The following is a 23,475-nucleotide window of genomic DNA, read 5'->3' as shown; positions in this document are numbered from 1 at the left end:
AGCGGATGTCTTGCCTTCCCATTGAGAGTGGGATTGTCCCATCGATCTGGTTCCAGAGAGCAAGCCGCCTAGAGGGCGTACATACCCTCTTTCAGTCCCAAAGACTCAAGCAATGAGTGAATACATAAAGGAAAATTTAAAGAACGGATTCATCTGTCCATCCTCTTCCCCAGCTGGTGCTGGATTCTTCTTCGTCAAGAAGAAAGATGGAGGACTTCGCCCTTTATCGATTACCGGGGCTTAAATGACATCACGATCAAAAATAGCTACCCGTTACCTCTCATCACAGAGTTGTTTGACAGAGTTAGAGGGGCTTCCATCTTCACGAAATTAGATCTTAGCGGGGCTTACAATCTTATTAGGATTCGAAGTGGTGATGAGTGGAAAATCGCCTTCAATACTCGTGACGGCCACTATGAATATCTAGTGATGCCCTTCGGTTTAAGTAATGCCCCAGCCGTGTTTCAAAACTTTGTCAACGAAGTGTTTAGAGATCTCCTGTATAAATGTGTGGTAGTTTACCTCGATGACATCTTGATATTCTCTCGTGATTTAGTTTCTCATCGCCAACAGGTGAAGGAGGTTCTTCACCATCTTCGACAGAATCATCTGTATGGCAAGCTGTCTAAATGCACATTTGAAGCTTCTTCAATATCTTTCCTAGGATACATCATTTCCGGAACAGACCTTCAAATGGATCCAGCTAAACTGGAAGCTATAGAAAGCTGGGCTCTTCCAACAACACTCAAGTCAGTTCAACGCTTCATTGGCTTCGCTAATTACTACAGAAAGTTTATTAAAGGCTTTTCCACGTTAATAGCTCCAATTACCTGCCTTACCCGGAAAGGGGAAAATCCTTCTCAATGGTCTGACGAAGCACTGTCTGCTTTTCATAAAATAAAAGCTTTTATTTCAGCTCCTGTGTTACAACAGCCGGATGTCAGTAAGGCCTTCATCTTGGAAGTTGATGCCTCAACGGTTGGCGTGGGCGCAGTCCTGTCCCAGATTGACATTGATGGTAAGACTCACCCCTGTGGGTTTTTTTCTCGTAGGTTCTCGCCAGCAGAAATGAACTATACCATCGGCGACCCGGAGTTGTTGGCAATTAAATTGGCCCTTGAAGAATGGAGGTATCTGCTGGAAGGTACGAGAATCCCCATTACCATATACACGGATCACAAGAACCTTCTCTACTTGAAAGCCACGCAGTGCCTGAATCCTCGGCAAGCAAGGTGGGCCCTATTCTTTTCTCGTTTTGATTTTATGTTAATGTTTAGAGACCTGGCTCACAAAACGTCAAAGCAGATGCTTTGTCTCGCTCTATGAGCTCAAATGAGGAATCCACAGAACAGGCTGCTCGACCAGTATTAAATCCGGTGGTTTTCACAGCTACAGGGATGTCGCAAGTCCCGCCTCCAGGCAAGATGTTTGTCTCTCCAGAGCTTCGTCCAAACCTTCTGTCCTGGGCTCATACGTCCAAATTTACTGGTCACCCTGGAGTTCTAAAGACTTTTAAGTTTCTGTCTCAAACGTATTGGTGGCCTCGTATGAAGGTAGATATTCAAGAATTCATAGCTTCATGTCACAAATGTGCTCAGCATAAAATTTCTCGTCAGGCTCCCGCAGGCCAATTGATACCCAATTCCATTCCAAGGCGCCCCTGGTCCCATTTGTCGATGGATTTTATTTCTGATCTCCCTCCATCCAAAGGGTATGACACCATCTGGGTAGTAGTCGATAGGTTTTCAAAAATGGCGCACTTCATTCCACTCATGGGGTTACCATCTGCTCCAAAATTGGCACAGTTGTTTCTTCACGAAATATTCAGGTTACATGGACTTCCAACAGAAATCATATCTGATCGGGGTGTACAATTTGTGGCCAAGTTTTGGAGGGCTCTGTGTTCAGTGCTGCAGGTAAAACTGAAATTCTCTACGGCCTATCATCCTCAAACAAATGGGCAGACAGAGAGGGTAAATCAAGAACTTGAGAACTATTTGAGACTGTATATTTCTTCTTCACAGGATGACTGGGTAGATTTATTGCCCTGGGCGGAGTTTGCTCATAATTTCTGTTATCATACTTCTACAGATACAACTCCTTTTTTCGCAGTTTATGGTCAGAGTCCTAGAGTACCAGACTTCCAAGAGTTACCTGCCATAGATCTGCCTGCGGCTGATTCTGCTCTTCAGTGGTTCACTCAAATTTGGAAGAAGATCCATTCATCTCTTAAAAAGTTTTTCAACGGTATAAAATGTTTGCTCATCGGAAGAGACGAGCAGTTCCTAGTTTGAAACCGGGCGATAAAGTCTGGTTATCTACCCGAAATCTCCATCTCAGACTGCCATCAATGAAGTTTGCTCCACGGTTTATTGGACCATTTCCAGTAGAAAGTGTCATTAATCTGGTGGCTTATAAATTAAAACTGCCTCCTTTTTTGAAAGTACCCAACTCATTTCATATTTCTCTCCTCAGACCACTAATTCTCAATCGTTTCCAGAGAACGCTTCCAGTGGCTCCAAAGGTAAAAACTCATCGGGGCGTGGAATACGAGGTGGAAAAGATCTTAGACTCTCGACATCATTATGGTCATCTGCAATATCTCATTGACTGGTCTGGATATGGTCCTGAAGAGAGGAGTTCGGTCAACGCCACGGATGTTCATGGTCCACGTTTGATTCATGCCTTCCACAGACTCTTCCCTGCCAAGCCTCGTGGGTGTTCGGTGCCCACCCATAAAGGAGGGGGTAATGTCAGGAATCGGCGCTCTGCTGAGTCTCACTTACCAGCGAGCTGGTGTGCAGGCCTCCGGATGTCATGGCCCCAGTTGCGGCTGCATGGGTGCAGTGACCGCGAGCGTCATCTTCCGCATTGCTGAGTACCCCTGAGTCTGGTCCTGTGTGGGTTTTGCTGCGAGCCGGTGTCCGGCCTGTGTGGACGTTGCCATGACACCTGCACTCAGCTGATCCTGGTGTTCAATCCAGCGCTGTATCTCCGCCTGCAGCTCTGTGTCCAATCACTGCTGAGCAAGGGGTTTAACTTCCAGTCCGTGGCTCTCTCACATTGCCTTGGACAACGAGTCACATACCGTGTGCCTAAGTTCTCCCGGTTCCTGTGTTCCTGTTTCCAGCGTTCCCCGTGGTTATTTCCATTGTTCCAGTTTTCACCTTCACAGCTCTCCTGTTACTCCAGACTTCAATTACATTCAGCCACAATCCACCAGCAGCAGAGACTCTCCTCAGGTGTTCGTATTACCATCTTACCTGTGCACTTGCTATCAGTATTCCATCTGTGCATTCCAGCAGTATAACAACTAGTTGCTTAGAGACTGTCTCCTGCTTGAGCCTAGTAAGGCTACCTGGACTTGTGCTTTATAGAGACTGTGTGTTTCGTATGCATATCGGAGTTCTGCTTTTCAAGTTACTTTATCTTATGTTATACCGAGACTGTGTGCTATCAAGTACTACTGGACTTTAGTTTATATCATCTGCTTTCAGTATTTGTTGTTTCATATTTACTTTGCAAGAGACCTCAGTTATACAAATTTCGTTATCAATCATTGTCATTCCATTACCGGTTTTCTGTTCACTCTGTGTTATCCCATCTGCTCAGTTATAATAAAACATCAGCGCCTATGCGCAGGACTTTTAAATTGCCTCCACGTTTTATCCATCATACCAACACTGACCCACTAGCACCCCCGCCGGGGATAGACAATCCTAGAGACCCGACATGTGGTTAGTAGAAACCAGTTCTGAATTCAGAACCTCCGACCCTGTACGAGGTGAGAAGTCTGTAGCCACCACAGAAGGGAGATCCTGGCTTTTGGCGATAGACAGATTCTCTGGTGCATGTGAAGATGCGATCTGGACCATTTGTCCAACAGATCGAGCTGGAAGGGTCTTGCGTGGAACCTTCCGTATTGAAGAGCCTCGTAAGAGGCCATTTTCCCCAGAAGGCAAATGCACAGATATCCAGGTTGGCTTCAGGACATCCCGAACCATCGACTGGATTACTAATGCCTTTTCCAATGGAAGGAACACCTTCTACGACTCCGTATCCAGTATCATTCCCAGGAATGGAAGCCTTCGTTTTGGCTCTAGGTGAGATTTCAGAAGGTTCAGATTCCACCTATGATCCTGGAGAAGATTGGTTGAGAGAGCAACACTGTCCAGCAACCTTTCCATGTACGGTGCTTTTATCAGGAGATCATCCAGGTATGGAATTATGTTCACTCCGTTTGCGGAGTAGAAACATCATCTCTGCCATCACCTTGGTGAACACCCTCGGTGCCGTGGAGAGACCAAATGGCAGGGCCTGGAACTGGTAGTGACAATCCTGCAGTGCAAACCGTAGATAAGTATGATCAGGCGGCCAGATTGGAATATGCAGGTACGCATCCAGAAACACCAGGAATTCCCCCTCCTCCAGACCTGAGATCACCACTCTCAGAGACTCCATCTTGAATTTACGTAAGTACGGGTTCAACGACTTGAGGTTCAAAATCGGTCTTACCAAACCATCCGGTTTTGCCACTACAAACAAGTTGGAATAGTACCCCTTGTTTAAATGATCAGGTGGAACTGGAACAGTTTTTGGATGGCATATTGTAACGTTATACTTGCCTTTTGTGAAACTTGCAAGCCTACTTGAAGAATCTGTGAGGTGGGAGCTCTTGGAACTCCAGTCTGTAGCCCTGGGAAAATAGGATTTAAATTACTTACCGGTAAATCCTTTTCTCGTAGTCCGTAGAGGATGACATTAGTACCATGGGGTATAGACGGGTCCCTTGGGAGCCATGGGCACTTTAAGAGTTTAATAGTGTGGGCTGGCTCCTCCCTCCATGCCCCTCCTACCAGACACAGTCTACAAACTGTGCCCGAGGAGACGGACAAACTTCAAGAGAAGGAAATACACAGATAGTGGTGAGATTCACACTAGCTCACACATAACAAGGCAAACCAGGATAACCTGCCTGAACAACTTCAGCAACAGCTGAACAACAAAACTTAACCAAGTAATAATGCAGTACTTTACCAAGTAACAAGGCAGAACTGAACTAAGTAACTACTGCAGGAAAACGAAGAGCTGGGCGTGCGCCCAGCATCCTCTACGGACTACGAGAAAAGGATTTACTGGTAGGTAATTAAAATCCTATTTTCTCTTACGTCCTAGAGGATGCTGAGGTCCACATTAGTACCATGGGGATGTACCAAAGCTCCCAGTACGGGAGGCAGAGCAAGGAGGCTCCTGCAAAACCGATTGACCAAATTTTAGGTCCTCAGAGGCAAAATTATTGAACTTGTAGAACTTAGCAAACGTATTCGACCCTGACCAAGTAGCTGCTCGGCAAAGCTGTAAAGCTGAGACACCCCGAGCAGCCGCCCAGGAAGAACCCACTTTACAAGTAGAGTGGGCCTTAACGGATTTTGGACACGGCAAACCTGCCGTAGAATAAGCATGCTGAATGGTAAACCTGATCCAGTGAGAAATCGTTTGCTTAGAAGCAGGACACCCAATCTTGTTGGGATCATAAAGGACAAACAGAGTGTCCGACTTCCTGTGACGAGCAGTCCTCTTCACATATATCTTCAAAGTCCTCACAACATCCAAGGACTTTGAGGGAATTGAGGAGTCAGTAGCCACTGGCACCACTATAGTTTGGTTGATATGAAAAGCTGACACAACATTCGGAAGAAATTGCTGACGCGTTCTGAGCTCAGCTCTATCTTCATGGAAAATCAAATAGGAGCTCTTGCAATACAATGGGGGTCATTCCAACAAGTTCACATGCAGCTGTTCTTCGCTGCAGTGCGAACGGGTCAGAACAGTGCATGCGCAGCGCCCACATTGCCTGGCAACGGCCGTAGCCGGGCAGCGGCCAGACCAAAGAGGAAACTGATCGCTAGCACGATCACAAGAATATTGACAGTGGGGAGGCGTTCCGGGGCGTCTACTCACTGTTTTCCGTCCGTGGAGATCCGAACACAGACATATCCAGGCGTTTGGAAGGCGGATGTCTGACATCAATCCCGGGACCTTCGTCGTTGTATCCGTCGCACAGGGTAAGTAGGGCTGAGCTTGGTCTTGTTTTGCAGGAAACTTTTTTAGCATAGGAGGGCTGCACAAACGATCGCAACCCTGCTATGCTAAAATACACTCCCCCATAGGCAGCGTCAAGTGTATTGCATGAGCAGCAAAAAGTTGCTACGTGCGATCAACCCGGAATGACCCCTAATGCCCCCAATTCTGACACACGTCTAGCAGATGCCAATGCCAACAGCGTGACTGCCTTCCAAGTAAAAATCTTGATGTCCACCTACTGCAAAGGTTCACAACAATCCGATTGCAGGAACTGCAGCACCACATTAAGATCCCAAGGTGACGTAGGAGGCACAAAGGGTGGTTGGATGTGCCGAACCCCTTTCAAGAATGTCTGAACCTCAGGGAGTGCAGACAATTGTTTCTGGAAGAAAATAGACAAGGCAGAAATCTGGACTTTTATGGAGCCCAAGTGTAGGCCCACATCCACACCTGCTTGCCGAAAGAGGAGAACCCGTTCCAGTTGAAACTCCACCATTGAAAACTTCTTGGAGTCACACCAAGACACACACATTTTCCAAATCCGATGGTAATGCTTAGACGTAACTCCCTTCCTAGATTGTATCAGGGAAGGAATGACCTTTTTCGTAATGCCCTTCCGAGCTAAGATCTGGCGTTCCACCTCCATGCCGTCAAACGTAGCGGCGGTAAGTCTTGATAGGCGAACAGCCCCTGTTGCAGAAGGTCCTCGCGAAGAAGAAGTGCCCACAGATCCTACAGGAGTAATTACAGAAGATCGGCGTACCAAGCCCTCCTTGGCCAGTCCGGAGCAATGAGGATCGCCTGAACTCTTGTTCTTTTTATGAGTTTGAGAACCCTTGGGATGAATGGAAGTGGAGGGAACACATATACCAACTGGAACACCCACTGTCTGTCTCTCTACCTGGAACAGTACCTCCGAAGCTTCTTGTTGAGACGAGAGGCCATCATGTCTATATGAGGAACACCCCATCGGCTTGTCACCTATGCGAATACCCCCGGGTGGAGGCCCCATTCTCCTGGATGGAGATCGTGTCTGCTAAAAAGTCCGCTTCCCAGTTGTCCATTCCCGGAATGAAGATTGCCGACAGCGCCAGCACGTGCTGTTCTGCCCAGAGGATATTTCTTGTCACCTCTGACATTGTCGCTCTGCTCTTCGTTCCGCCCTGATGGTTTATGTAAGACACTGCTGTGACATTGTCCGACTGGACCTGTATGGCCCGATCTTGCAGAAGATGTGCCGCTTGTAGAAGGCCATTGTATATGGCCCTTTGTTCCAGAATGTTTATCGGAAGTACGGACCCCAGACTTTCCCTTCAGAAACCGTTCCCTAACCAGAATCCCGAACCTGCGGCCTTCCAGTAGGTGAGAAGTTTGCAGCCACCAGAGGAGTGAAATTCTGGCTTTCCACGACAGGCGTATCCGCTGGTGCATGTGAAGGTGTGATCCCGACCAATTGTCTAGGAGATCTAGCTGGGCTACCATCTTCCCCAGAAGGCGAATGCACTGCTATGCCCCCAGTGCCAGATACACATGTCCCCACAGTGCTCACCAGCACTCCGATTCCCCTCCTTCCTCCCCCTGTTGCTCACTCTCCGGTGAAGTATAAGGAGCCCGCCACACAGCGCCCCAGTGAGCAGTTTTTATGATAACTGCCCGGCGCGGACTAAATAACCTTAATAGGTGAAATAGTACAAACTACACTCACTTCCCCCCTCATAACACCCCTGTACCGCAGTAACTGGAGTTATGTGGAGGGTCAGCGCTCCCTGTCAGAGTGCCTCAATGTTCTGCAGGGAGAAAATGGCGCTTGTGAATGCTGGATCTGCTCTGAGAAAACCCGCCACCTGAAATGGCGCGCGGCTTTCCGCACACTAAGATTATACTGGTCTGAGGTCTTCAGTGCTAACAGTGGGATTAGCCCGTTAGCTACATTACCAGTGTCAGGGTGATCACGATGGCCCAGGACGCCCCTCAGCCGCATCTACATCAATATATTGCTGAGCCTTCATGAAGTGTAGCCTGACAGAGCTTGTGCCCAACCTTGTGACTCCATTTCCGACGGTGACCCGCTAACTGGGCCACAGGCGCTGTACTCACCATTCTTCTTTCTTCTGGCTCTGTTAAGGGGTGGCGGCCGTGCTACGGGAGTGAATAGTCGCCTCATGGGCTTGCGATCAGCACCCTAGGGAGCTCAATGTCCTGTCAGCGGAGATAGAGAACCATTAACTTCAAAAGTTGGTTCCTACTCCCCCCCTATGTCCCACGAAGCAGGAAAGCTGTTGCCAGCAGCCTTCCTGTACCTAACAACTATTAGAAAAACAATAAAGCTAGAAAAACTTCTAGGAGCTCCCCTAGCTGTGACCGGCTCCTCCAGGCACATTTTCTAAACTGAGTCTGGTAGGAGGGGCATAGAGGGAGGAGCCAGCTCACATTATTAAACTCTTAAACTGTCAGTGGCTCCCAAAGGACCTGTCTATACCCCATGGTACTAAATTGACCCCAGCATCGTCTAGGACGTAAGACAAAATGTTTTTTTTTTTTTTTTTTAAACCATATATTTTACTATCTGTGACATCATTTAATTAATTGATAGTGTTGCAGCCCTTGAAGTCTTCTTAATAAGCTATTTTCAGGGCGGCTTAGAGCAGCCCCACCTGTTAGTGACCTGCACTGCATGCACCAACTTAAAAACTGAGCTCCGGTGTATGGAGGCGCGGTTATAGAGGAGGCGGTGCAATGCATCCTGGGAACCGTCAAAGCTTTAGCCCGTTGGTGACTCAGATCAATAACCAACTCTACACCCCGATGTATTCCCTGTGGAATCCCAGTGTACCCCACTGCAGAAATATATATATTGTATGTATGTATATATATATATATATCTATATATATATATATATATATATATACACACACACACACACACACACACACACACACACAGTATATAGATAGAGACAATCAGCGGTACTCATAGTGGGCTTGTAAATATCACACAAATTCCAAGACTGATGGCACCGTTTCAGATTTTACTCAGTCATCAGGCCACAGGTAAAGAAACAAACACAAAGAACATACCTTTATACCTTACAGAAATCCAAGTGTGTCCATGCCTCCTGTACGGCCGCTGAAGCCGAGCCATCCGCACTTCCGGTTTCCCCTCAATTCCGGGTGCCGGAATGTGATCACGCTAACCACACTGTCCTGGAGGTGTTGGCATGGCAACCCGCTACAACAGCGGCAGCAGGCGCTGAGGGGAAAAATAAACATGAAACTAATACAGTGTATAAGACATTACAAATATAGAGCAACACCTTCATATGATGCAGCGTCTTTTACATAATGTATTAGAGCAATCTATATCACCAAAAAATCCTAGATAACAAATCGTAGAACAATAGAGCATTAGCAGTATCAAATTAGCAGCCCATCATATCACAGAGCGTATAACATGCTCAATATGACGTAATATATTACAGACATCCACGCTAACATTATAGCTAAATAGTCAACTGAATTCTCCATAAAAGAGAAGTTGCAAACTCATAAGAAGAGATTAAAAGAGCTGATCATTAAGACCACGGGTTCTAACAGTATCGAGTTTAAAAATCCAATACGCTTCTCTCTGAAGAAGACGCTTTCCTCTGTCACCGCCCCTAGGATCTTCTGGAACGTGGTCAGTGATGATATATTTCAACGTTGAAAGTCCATGTTTGGCCTGGGCAAAATGTTTGGCCACATGTTGTTCATTCTCTTTTTTTGTGTTATTGATTGCTGCTCTAATAGCAGAGCGATGTTGCGTAATCCTCTCCTTAAACATTCTCACCCTCTTTCCAATGTAGCAAACACCACATGGACACTTGATCAGGTATACTACATGGGTGCTGGTACATGTAACAGGATAATTGATACGGAATTTAATGCCTGAATGTGGATAAAAAAATACTTCCTATAACTGCATGACGTGCAGCCTAAGCATTTGTAGCACCCAGCTTGCCTGGTTACCACACTGGGAGATTTTCCCTTGCTGATATCTGTGCGTACAATGAGGTCACGTATGTTGCGGCCCCTTTTGTAGCATGACATCATTTTGGTGTGTCTAAGATTTTTCAGGTCCATACACACAGATATAGTTTTCCATTGTATTTGGATACAACTTTAAAAACTCTCTCATGTAGAATGACACCTTAATCTTCATTTTTGACCATAAGGGGTCCGCTGTTTTAAGAGCTCCAATGTTTCCTATCTGGTCACATTTGTACCAGCCAGTGAGGACGGAGATGGATGGAGGAACCACCAGCTGAAGGGTCATCCCCCTCTATCACATGCTGTTGGCAAGGAATACAGTAAGCAGGAGTCCAACAATATGACTTGTGGACACTGTGACCTAATGTAAACTGGGGGCACTGGTCTTAAAGGGCCACTGCAGCAAAATACTGTATTACATAACTGAACTAATAGTAATATTTGTAATTACATACTGTAGCTATCACATATCCCTCTCTCTCAGACGCTGTGGTATAATGTGAACTATGTGAACACATGTGACCTCCAGATCACATGTGGTATAATGTGAAGTGGAGGTCCAAATACGGCGCATAAAATGACCACCTGTACGGAGAGAGGTATCTTTCTAGAAGTACTGGGGGGAAGCCCAATCAAAATGTTGCTGTGAGGCCCACAAAGTTCTAGCTACACCCCTGACAGTAGGAGCTTTCAGTGCCCCCAGTAACCTGTCAATTACACTCTAGGTTTCATGCACAGAGCAGAGTGAAGAGTAGAGATCCAGTCACACTAGTGCTGATACACAGGGGTGGAACACGGCCACACAGCAATATTTGGGGGTGGTTCTGACTACACCATCCCTTAATTGGGGAATCACTGTGAATGCCCTGGACTGATGTTTGTTTAAATAAATTCCAGTTCTCCTCATTCAGGATCATGGAACATCAGGAGAATGACCCAGTATTGCCTGGCACCCCTCACTCTGGGAGCATAATTGCTAAAATAATATTTATTCTACTACTTGTACTCTTTATGAATACTGAGGGGAAACCACAATGGGGGATATGTATCAAACCTTGGAAATAAAAGGGCCAACCAAACAGCTTTTGAAATTTTACAGACTGCATTTGAAAAATGACAGTTAAGAAATCACTGCCTCATGTTACATACAGTATCTTATTAGTGACCAGAGACCAAGAGAGAGATATGTGATAACTACAGTATGTAATTGCAAATATTACTATTAGATCAGTTATGTAATACAGTATTTAGTAGAGATGAGCGGGTTCGGTTCCTCGGAAACCGAACCCGCCCGAACTTCATGTTTTTTTACACGGGTCCGAGCGACTCGGATCTTCCCGCCTTGCTCGGTTAACCCGAGCGCGCCCGAACGTCATCATCCCGCTGTCGGATTCTCGCGAGGCTCGGATTCTATCGCGAGACTCGGATTCTATATAAGGAGCCGCGCGTCGCCGCCATTTTCACACGTGCATTGAGATTCATAGGGAGAGGACGTGGCTGGCGTCCTCTCCGTTTATAGAGAAGAGAAGAAGAGAGTGAGACTAGAGTAGAGAGAGACACAGTATTATTTTTGCGGAGCATTAGGAGGAGTACTACTACTTGCTGAAGTGATAGATAGATAGATAGATAGATAGATAGATAGATAGATAGATAGATAGATAGATAGATAGTGTGACTGTATAATGTATATCTGACTTGTGGGGGAGACACTGACAGTGGGGAGCAGTTAGAGTCTGAGAGCAGGACTCAGGAGTACATATAACGTACAGTGCACACTTTTGCTGCCAGAGTGCCACACTGCCATTGTGACCACACTGACCACCAGTATAATATATATTGTGATTGTCTGCTTAGGAGTACTACTTGCAAGTTGCTGATAGTGTGACCAGTGACCTGACCACCAGTTTAATAATCACCACCAGTTTAATATATATATATATATATATAATTGTATATAATATATATATAATATTGTATACCACCTACCCGTTTTGTTTTTTTTCTTTCTTCTTCTTTATACATACTACTATAGTAGCTTACTGTAGCAGTCTGCGGTGCTGCTGAGCTGACAGTGTCCAGCAGGTCCGTCATCAGTCATTACATAATAAATATATATACCTGTCCGGCTGCAGTACTAGTGATATTATATATATATATATATATATATATATATTAATTTCATCTCATTATCATCCAGTCTATATTAGCAGCAGACACAGTACGGTAGTCCACGGCTGTAGCTACCTCTGTGTCGGCAGTCGCTGGTCCATCCATAATTGTATACCACCTACCCGTGTTTTTTTTTTTTTTTCTTTCTTCTTGATACATACTACTATAGTAGCTTACTGTAGCAGTCTGCGGTGCTGCTGAGCTGACAGTGTCCAGCAGGTCCGTCATCAGTCATTACATAATAAATATATATACCTGTCCGGCTGCAGTACTAGTGATATTATATATATATATATTAATTTCATCTCATTATCATCCAGTCTATATTAGCAGCAGACACAGTACGGTAGTCCACGGCTGTAGCTACCTCTGTGTCGGCAGTCGCTGGTCCATCCATAATTGTATACCACCTACCCGTGTTTTTTTTTTTTCTTTCTTCTTGATACATACTACTATAGTAGCTTACTGTAGCAGTCTGCGGTGCTGCTGAGCTGACAGTGTCCAGCAGGTCCGTCATCAGTCATTACATAATAAATATATATACCTGTCCGGCTGCAGTACTAGTGATATTATATATATATATATATATATTAATTTCATCTCATTATCATCCAGTCTATATTAGCAGCAGACACAGTACGGTAGTCCACGGCTGTAGCTACCTCTGTGTCGGCAGTCGCTGGTCCATCCATAAGTATACTAGTATCCATCCATCTCCATTGTTTACCTGAGGTGCCTTTTAGTTGTGCCTATTAAAATATGGAGAACAAAAATGTTGAGGTTCCAAAATTAGGGAAAGATCAAGATCCACTTCCACCTCGTGCTGAAGCTGCTGCCACTAGTCATGGCCGAGACGATGAAATGCCAGCAACGTCGTCTGCCAAGGCCGATGCCCAATGTCATAGTACAGAGCATGTAAAATCCAAAACACCAAATATCAGTAAAAAAAGGACTCCAAAATCTAAAATAAAATTGTCGGAGGAGAAGCGTAAACTTGCCAATATGCCATTTACCACACGGAGTGGCAAGGAACGGCTGAGGCCCTGGCCTATGTTCATGGCTAGTGGTTCAGCTTCACATGAGGATGGAAGCACTCAGCCTCTCGCTAGAAAAATGAAAAGACTCAAGCTGGCAAAAGCACCGCAAAGAACTGTGCGTTCTTCGAAATCCCAAATCCACAAGGAGAGTCCAATTGTGTCGTTTGCGATGCCTGACCTTCCCAACACTGGAAGTGAAGAGCATGCGCCTTCCACCATTTGCACGCCCCCTGCAAGTGCTGAAAGGAGCACCCGCAGTCCAGTTCCTGATAGTCAGATTGAAGATGTCAGTGTTGAAGTACACCAGGATGAGGAGGATATGGGTGTTGCTGGCGCTGGGGAGGAAATTGACCAGGAGGATTCTGATGGTGAGGTGGTTTGTTTAAGTCAGGCACCCGGGGAGACACCTGTTGTCCGTGGGAGGAATAGGGCCGTTGACATGCCTGGTGAAAATACCAAAAAAATCAGCTCTTCGGTGTGGAAGTATTTCACCAGAAATGCGGACAACATTTGTCAAGCCGTGTGTTGCCTTTGTCAAGCTGTAATAAGTAGGGGTAAGGACGTTAACCACCTCGGAACATCCTCCCTTATACGTCACCTGCAGCGCATTCATAATAAGTCAGTGACAAGTTCAAAAACTTTGGGCGACAGCGGAAGCAGTCCACTGACCAGTAAATCCCTTCCTCTTGTAACCAAGCTCACGCAAACCACCCCACCAACTCCCTCAGTGTCAATTTCCTCCTTCCCCAGGAATGCCAATAGTCCTGCAGGCCATGTCACTGGCAATTCTGACGAGTCCTCTCCTGCCTGGGATTCCTCCGATGCATCCTTGCGTGTAACGCCTACTGCTGCTGGCGCTGCTGTTGTTGCTGCTGGGAGTCGATGGTCATCCCAGAGGGGAAGTCGTAAGCCCACTTTTACTACTTCCACCAAGCAATTGACTGTCCAACAGTCCTTTGCGAGGAAGATGAAATATCACAGCAGTCATCCTGTTGCAAAGCGGATAACTGAGGCCTTGACAACTATGTTGGTGTTAGACGTGCGTCCGGTATCCGCCGTTAGTTCACAGGGAACTAGACAATTTGTTGAGGTAGTGTGCCCCCGTTACCAAATACCATCTAGGTTCCACTTCTCTAGGCAGGCGATACCGAGAATGTACACGGACGTCAGAAAAAGACTCACCAGTGTCCTAAAAAATGCAGTTGTACCCAATGTCCACTTAACCACGGACATGTGGACAAGTGGAGCAGGGCAGGGTCAGGACTATATGACTGTGACAGCCCACTGGGTAGATATATGGACGCCCGCCGCAAGAACAGCAGCGGCGGCACCAGTAGCAGCATCTCGCAAACGCCAACTCATTCCTAGGCAGGCTACGCTTTGTATCACCGGTTTCCAGAATACGCACACAGCTGAAAACCTCTTACGGCAACTGAGGAAGATCATCGCGGAATGGCTTACCCCAATTGGACTCTCCTGTGGATTTGTGGCATCGGACAACGCCAGCAATATTGTGTGTGCATTAAATATGGGCAAATTCCAGCACGTCCCATGTTTTGCACATACCTTGAATTTGGTGGTGCAGAATTTTTTTAAAAACGACAGGGGCGTGCAAGAGATGCTGTCGGTGGCCAGAAGAATTGCGGGACACTTTCGGAGGACAGGCACCACGTACAGAAGACTGGAGCACCACCAAAAACGCCTGAACCTGCCCTGCCATCATCTGAAGCAAGAAGTGGTAACGAGGTGGAATTCAACCCTATTTGTGCTTCAGAGGTTGGAGGAGCAGCAAAAGGCCATTCAAGCCTATACAATTGAGCACGATATAGGAGGTGGAATGTACCTGTCTCAAGCGCAGTGGAGAATGATTTCAACGTTGTGCAAGGTTCTGCAACCTTTTGAACTTGCCACACGTGAAGTCAGTTCAGACACTGCCAGCCTGAGTCAGGTCATTCCCCTCATCAGGCTTTTGCAGAAGAAGCTGGAGACATTGAAGGAGGAGCTAACACAGAGCGATTCCGCTAGGCATGTGGGACTTGTGGATGGAGCCCTTAATTCGCTTAACAAGGATTCACGGGTGGTCAATCTGTTGAAATCAGAGCACTACATTTTGGCCACCGTGCTCGATCCTAGATTTAAAACCTACCTTGGATCTCTCTTTCCGGCAGACACAAGTCTGCTGGGGTTCAAAGACCTGCTGGTGACAAAATTGTCAAGTCAAGCGGAACGCGACCTGTCAACATCTCCTCCTTCACATTCTCCCGCAACTGGGGGTGCGAGGAAAAGGCTCAGAATTCCGAGCCCACCCGCTGGCGGTGATGCAGGGCAGTCTAGAGCGACTGCTGATGCTGACATCTGGTCCGGACTGAAGGACCTGACAACGATTACGGACATGTCGTCTACTGTCACTGCATATGATTCTCTCCCCATTGAAAGAATGGTGGAGGATTATATGAGTGACCGCATCCAAGTAGGCACGTCAGACAGTCCGTACTTATACTGGCAGGAAAAAGAGGCAATTTGGAGGCCCTTGCACAAACTGGCTTTATTCTACCTAAGTTGCCCTCCCACAAGTGTGTACTCCGAAAGAGTGTTTAGTGCCGCCGCTCACCTTGTCAGCAATCGGCGTACGAGGTTACTTCCAGAAAATGTGGAGAAGATGATGTTCATTAAAATGAATTATAATCAATTCCTCCGTGGAGACATTGACCAGCAGCAATTGCCTCCACAAAGTAGTACACAGGGAGCTGAGATGGTGGATTCCAGTGGGGACGAATTGATAATCTGTGAGGAGCGGGATGTACACGGTGATATATCGGAGGATGATGATGAGGTGGACATCTTGCCTCTGTAGAGCCAGTTTGTGCAAGGAGAGATTAATTGCTTCTTTTTCGGTGGGGGTCCAAACCAACCCGTCATTTCAGTCACAGTCGTGTGGCAGACCCTGTCACTGAAATGATGGGTTGGTTAAAGTGTGCATGTCCTGTTTATACAACATAAGGGTGGGTGGGAGGGCCCAAGGACAATTCCATCTTGCACCTCTTTTTTCTTTCATTTTTATTTGCATCATGTGCTGTTTGGGGAGTGTTTTTTGGAAGGGCCATCCTGCGTGCCACTGCAGTGCCACTCCTAGATGGGCCAGGTGTTTGTGTCGGCCACTAGGGTCGCTTATCTTACTCACACAGCTACCTCATTGCGCCTCTTTTTTTCTTCTTTGCGTCATGTGCTGTTTGGGGAGTGTTTTTTGGAAGGGCCATCCTGCGTGACACTGCAGTGCCACTCCTAGATGGGCCAGGTGTTTGTGTCGGCCACTAGGGTCGCTTAGCTTAGTCATCCAGCGACCTCGGTGCAAATTTTAGGACTAAAAATAATATTGTGAGGTGTGAGGTATTCAGAATAGACTGAAAATGAGTGGAAATTATGGTTTTTGAGGTTAATAATACTTTGGGATCAAAATGACCCCCAAATTCTATGATTTAAGCTGTTTTTTAGTGTTTTTTGAAAAAAACACCCGAATCCAAAACACACCCGAATCCGACAAAAAAAATTCGGTGAGGTTTTGCCAAAACGCGGTCGAACCCAAAACACGGCCGCGGAACCGAACCCAAAACCAAAACCCGAAAAATTTCAAGTGCACATCTCTAATATTTAGCTGCAGTGGCCCTTTAAGTCCAATTGTAGCCATGACAACAGCACTAGAACCTTGGACATCGGTGCTCAGCAGGTTGTCACTGTGACATCATTCTGACACCACTGTCAGTGAGCTGTTACTTGGTGGAGGTGTTTGGTGGTTAAACTGTTGGAGGAGCTGTTACATTTTGCTACATTTCATCATTTATTTATCCTTTATATATTTATTTATATTTTATTATCTCAGATTTATATATTATTATTTACTATTGTTATTTACTTTACATATTTATTTATATTTACTTATTTAGATTTACTTATTTATTTATATTTTATCATCTCAGTTATATATATATTATTTACTATTATTTACTTTACATATTTATTTATATTTACTTATTTATTTATATTTTATTATACCAGAGTTATATACATTTTTTTTTTTAAGTATACTGTATTACAGTATTTTATTTGGAATCGACCTTTGCTGGATTTCAGCTAGTTGCGGGGAGATGGCCAGCAGGTAAGTGCAATGAGCCTGTCGTTACAATGGTAGGTTATAGGAAGAGTAGTGTAGAGGTCACGCTGGTAAGGGACTAAATACTTAGTGATGTTGGCTGTGTGTATAATAGAGTCATATTATGTAGACATTTCACTATCACTAACTTGGGGAGTATTTAAGCAGGTCAGTACTGATTTTATAGATATGTAACTAACTTGTTTATAGATAATAGACCTTACATTCTCTATAAGATATAATAACAGAGAAAAGCAAAGGAGCTAATTTGACCCTCAAAATGTGTCCAATACCGAGCTTTCATATTGTGGGACAAAAGAGTTAGACAAGAGTACACAGATGGGGGGCACACACTTACGGGGAACTTTATGGGCACTGAGGAGCTGCTGCTATACAATTAGTGAGACGGCTCCTTAACAACCAGTTGTGTTTGATGATGGTACTGTATGCGTATTATAGGCTCTGAATACATGCAGGCTGAGCCGCTCTCCTGGAACGCTGAGGGTTCTCTAGTAACAAATAAGATCGCAACTGCTAATTTAAGCATGCCCAGAAAATGCCGTCCGAATGACCATGGCACGCCCGTGTTTACACGACCATTCCCCATTCCCAGCACCAAACGCGGTCTTCCTGTCATTCACTCTGCGACTTATTCCTAGGCGCGGCCACCATCGCAATTACCTTGCTGTGCGTACGAACTGTGGCTCAGACGCATGCGCAGTAAGAAATCATCAACCAATGCGCCTACAATAGTCGCTTTGCGACCGCACCTGAATGAGCCTCAATACCCTTGTGATAAAAATATTCAAACACATAACAATCACAGATATGATGAGCACAGACTGATTCCCTCTCATAATTACTGTGACACATAAATGAGGCTGGTGCATTTCCACATTAAATATGAATGGCAGGGAATGGTGGACGCTAAATCACTTCCCTTATCTGTCATATATTTATGTTTCATGCAAAAATAACTACTCATTATTACCACATATAACCGAGAAGAATTTATCACCACAGGTCTGGGGCCAAGAATCCAGCAAAAAAGAGAAAACTAGCAAATGACACCCAGTCTCCCAGCCTAGGAGAGCAGAAGGCGGCATTTTACAAGCTGCTGGGTAAGTATTACCGACCTAACATTTATTATCATTTATTACAACCAAACACAGCAATTATGACACACCATACTGTTATAATGACTTTACTAGTCACCTATGTAGAGAAGTTGGAATCCCAGCCCCCATCTCCAGACCTCAGATGTCAGGGACAGCCGCAGTGCCCAGATTTGTCCTGGCCCTGTGGTCTGTGCAGGTAGCGCTCACATGTGAGTGTTGGTTGTACAGTACAGAAGCAGCAGTTTCTATCTTTCCCTAACACTGTGGGTAAAGCCTGGTATCCCAATATACCATTCTGTAGGGAAGACTAACCATATTCCCAGCTAAACCAACATATTCCCAGTGGTACTGTGCAAAAGGTTCCGTCCATGCAGGGATTAAGATGACAAAGCCTTTATCTTAGTAAATGGTAATATTCCGGCTGTAGATCAGTCACACCAGACACTTGGCGGACCATAAGTAGGATTATACAAATTGCTCCCACACTGATGCCTACCTGGGAAATCTGGCAGCAATATGGAAGCAGTACAACAGGCTCCTGTAAGGGGATGCCTGTACATTCATTTACATATACAATAATGTGACAGTGTAAAGTAGAATGTGTACAGATCGTGTTATTATACTGTATCACCCTGTGGCACTGACAGACGCCATGGTGTCCGCCATCTGTATCTGCCCTTGCAAGGGATGTAATGATAGGGAAATGATGGGAATGCTTTCATTTACCGTCTTCACACGTCTTCCCAGGAACCAGTGGTAGCTTATGGAATATTTCCCACTAGGTCTTTTAACTTTAGAATATTTTCTGCTTCTCATTGCAGAGGAAAGTTCCATCAGGAGGTTCCTGAAAAAGGACACAAATATGTTAATGTCAGACAAGGTATTTCATTTACTGTTACCTCACTATCACTGTTTTATTATTTGTATCCTAATAAGTGTGTAATATACAGCATACACCTCTATATACCACACCCCAATGCATGAAGATCTCAGCGGGACAGTCCCAATGTCAGGGCTCTGTGTCGCCACATCACGATTGGGACTGCGTTGTCCTGATCTATCCTGCAGTTGGCGATGTATATCAGATGATCCGATGGCGCTTACAGAGGGGGATAAGGAGGCTGCCAAGCCATTTCCTGTTTCTCATTAGACAAGCAGCCCAGTCTCTTCCAGCAAGAGGTCATGTTGGGTGTAAAGGGCCCCATACACTAGTGCGATATTGCACGTTTTCGTGCAATTGCAACGAGTTCCTGAGATGGATAGCATGAAAAATGTCAAATTGAATGTACTTTTCTTGTGATTGCGTGCTCCCGTGTGTCACCCATCGCAATCGCAGAACACACGTGCTGCACATGGGATTTATCGGTTTAATACCATTAGATTGCATGCGATAAATCACATGTGAAAATACATGTAAAGTATGAAATTGCAATCGCAGGGCTCCCGGGGAGCTCCCAGCCAGATTGCAGGAAAACTGCATGCAAGTCATTGCTGAGATACATCTCCCTAGTGTATGGGGCCCTTAAGCTTATCTGCAATGTGACTATACGCTTTCTTACCTACAGGCCTGGATTTGGAAATCAGGATATATTAAATCACGTCCCTAATCTGCCCAGGCAGGAGTCACATCCCCCAAACTATGTCCCCAAATCCCATAGTAATGACCACTCTGCTACAGGGAATGGGCCTGAACATTGGGAAATAGAATGGCTGGGTATGTACACATGCATTTCTCACTATGTAACTGATATTTCTATTCTAGTACCTACTGGCGATGACCTTCATATATTTTAAGAGAGCCAAGCTCAGGGTAACCGAATACACGAGCAGAAATTTTTACTGCGCATTGTAAGTATATTTATTCATTGATTAGTCAGATACAACAAAATGATATATCCCAAAAGACTAGGGACTAGGAGTGTGACCACAGCATAGCAATGTACAGGATATTTATAGGAGAAATATTTCCCCCTCTCTCTACCTAGTTTGCTGTAGAATAAAATTACATCGCTCTCAGAACACCAGTCAGCACACTAGGGTACTATATATTTACCAGTTAAAGACATTTAATTAGTGTTTACATTGGCAATACAAATGTACTTTTCACAGTGATTACACATGAACGTATCACTATAAATGGCCTCATTTGCAGAACTGATGGTAGCATGGCAAGTGGTTAAGGTTATGATTGTTTGGAGCACCTCCAGCACCATAAACTATTAACCTATTATAGAGGATTCATTTTCAGTGCCTAGATTTTTATGTATTGAAAGAATGAATAATAATAAAATACCACTGCACGATTTCCTGTTTCTGCAGGTTTCTGGCAAATCAGATGGAGGAGGATGAATTTGATATGCCAATAACCAACTTCCAGGACAAGAAAGATGCCTTATGGAAGAGGCTGGAGTACCGGACGTTTGTGTCCATGGCAGAATTGGTAGAGGTGAGTGAGGCAGCAGAATTTGGAGAATGTCATGGAGCACACTGGGGTACAGCGGAGAAACACCTCTTGTACACACTGTACTGTGTAATATGTCGCAGAACACCCCAGCTGTACAGTATCATTCAGGCACAGATTCTGTTCTCTGTGTCCAGGTTTAAGTAAAATGTTTCCCAGGAGCTGTTTTACAAATGTATTTGTTAGTACTGGTTTAAAATGGAATACAGTTATGTGATACAATACTTACTCATGGATCCTGCCCGCTCACAATCCCGCCGGTCGGCATACCACGACACAGAGGGTGAATAGATCCTATGGTGAGCGCAGCCAGTCACCGTGCCCGCAAGAGGTTTGTTGTGTTGCCCCCCCCCCCTCCCCCCGGAAATCCACAATCTGTATGGCTACCGACAGTCTCCTGACAGCCGGTCAAGCATAACTAACCCGTTTAAAATATGGCTGCAAATATACATAAGTGTCTGCAGCATGTGCCTCAGTGTCTGCATATGGGTGGAAGTACACTGGTTTTGCCTAAGACTATCAGAATGGTAGGCTATGCGTTTTGCAGCCAACTCGGCATCAGCCCCAGAAACTGGGCCATTCCTAAGGGGGTACTCAATTACTTGAGATCCATTTTAAGACAATAACAAATGGCATGATATAGCGATTTATGACTGATGGTCATTATCACGGTATCCAATTACAGGCAATTGTTACCATCACCCCAAAACGGACCCGCAATCGTGCGATAACACATGGGATCCAGGATATGTTTCCGATCCCAGTTGTTATCGTGACTCTGATGGATACATATCGCAGACTATGCTTCGGGTGCAATGCATCAGGGGAGGAGTGCGCTGCATCGGAGCTAATTGGATATCCCCCAGCGGACCTATTAGCAGCAACAATTGCCACTGCTAACACACAGCACACCATCTAGCTCATGCGTCCTATCCACTTCCGTTAGTTTGGAAAGTATTTTAGCTACAGTACATAGCTATGAATTTGATAATATACAAATAGAGGGATGGAAAGGCGGGGAAACGCCTCTTGCAGCTGATCAATGGGGAGTATTTTAAACATCTGTTCATCCGAAATTTGGAAAACCAAGAGGAGACCTTGTTGGCTCCAAGTGTGTAATAAAGTTGAGCCAGACACACAGGGTCCTTGACACCCTGTGTTATCAGGAAGAAAAATAGTATTGTGAATGGATATACCCATCCTGGAGCGGGATAAACGCCATGCAGCGCATGTAGTGGTGAGTAATAAACTGCTGGCATCTGAAGACGGGAAAGTCGTGGGTCTCATGTAAAAAGACTCGGGAGTGAAATATCAGGACAAAAGGGCTGTTCCAATCCAGAATTAGCAAATTCATCAGAGATTCACAGCCAATGAGTAGCCAAAGCATAACTTCTGATACAAGCAAGATTAATACTTCCCGAGGACGGAGATTGACTCAGTTTAAATAAAGATATCCTAAGCTTCTTGTCTGCCCAGATGAATCTGCTAATGGTTTTATTTAGTAATTTTATATCAGAATCCTTTAACAACAGCGGTAACATGAATATAGAGTAATAACCCAAGAAACAAAATCATCTGCTTAGAGTGTTTTATAAATCTGACAACTGCTTGCCCAAAAAATTCTGGATCCCACAAGATATGAACCTGTATTGTACATCATGGAAGGCCAACTTGCAACCTGTGAGCTGAATGTGACCCTCACTAGTTGAATTACAGGTTTTGTTTCTCTCACCAGGTGATAACAGCAGACAAGCATTGGGCCTGGGAGAGGCACCGAAAATTCTGTCAAGGCGGGGCTAAAAGGAGCTATCCGGGAGGTGGCCCAGCAAACAAACGGAGGAAGATTTAAAGACTATCAGGTTGTAAAGCCGGAACATCCAGTGGCGCCCATTCATCAAAAGTGTACCCTGCTGCATTCCTCTGTGGCAGGCTGGGGAATAACATCTACTGATTACTGTGTATTAAAATCAGCATAGTGAAAACAGCAAAACTGTCCCTGCTCTTTTATTTAACAAACTTATTATTAACATACATTAGGAGATACTGTATTGGTAAAATGTAGACAGACAGGGTATAAGGGTAACACATCTGAGGTGCTCAGAGCTCATAGAAAGCGGGGATTGAGAACCACAGGTAATAAATAGTTCAAAAAAGGAAAAAGGAAACTCTTTGGCAAAGCATTACTGGAAAAATAGGAATTTAATACCTACCGGTAATTCCTTTTCTCATAGTCCATAGTGGATACTGGGGTGACATTAGTACCATGGGTATAGATTGGGTCAGTGTGTGCTGGCTCCTCCCATCTATACCCCTCCTGCAGACTCAGTCTAGGAATACTGTGCCCGAGAAGACAGACATACTTTGAGAGAAGGATATAGATATATATAGCGGTGGGGTAACGAACCAACACACAACAATAATAAAGATAGCAGA

At 45.1% G+C, this 23,475-nt stretch overlaps 1 protein-coding gene across 1 annotated transcript; it reads left to right on the top strand.

Annotated features, from left to right (window-relative positions):
* The first annotated feature begins 17,383 nt into the window (after positions 1-17,383).
* LOC134970145 (speedy protein 1-A-like) lies at positions 17,384-23,022 on the top strand. Its single transcript, XM_063946189.1, has 6 exons — positions 17,384-17,469; positions 18,487-18,584; positions 19,403-19,461; positions 20,344-20,429; positions 20,901-21,027; positions 22,778-23,022. The coding sequence occupies exons 1-6, from the start codon at positions 17,459-17,461 to the stop codon at positions 22,889-22,891; spliced, it is 495 nt and encodes a 164-aa protein (XP_063802259.1). The 5' UTR covers positions 17,384-17,458; the 3' UTR covers positions 22,892-23,022.
* Positions 23,023-23,475: the final 453 nt, after the last annotated feature.

Source organism: Pseudophryne corroboree, chromosome 11, assembly GCF_028390025.1.
Source record: "Pseudophryne corroboree isolate aPseCor3 chromosome 11, aPseCor3.hap2, whole genome shotgun sequence".
Taxonomy (NCBI): domain Eukaryota; kingdom Metazoa; phylum Chordata; class Amphibia; order Anura; family Myobatrachidae; genus Pseudophryne; species Pseudophryne corroboree.
The sequence above is the reverse complement of the archived record's forward strand: the minus strand, read 5'-3'. Positions and strand labels throughout refer to the sequence as shown.

Bases quoted from the DNA above. Each gene is read 5' to 3' on its own strand.
- LOC134970145 (XM_063946189.1), top strand. The intron at 18,585-19,402 runs GTAAGTATTACC...TTCTCATTGCAG, and splicing joins GGCATTTTACAAGCTGCTGG to AGGAAAGTTCCATCAGGAGG. The intron at 21,028-22,777 runs GTGAGTGAGGCA...TTCTCTCACCAG, and splicing joins CCATGGCAGAATTGGTAGAG to GTGATAACAGCAGACAAGCA.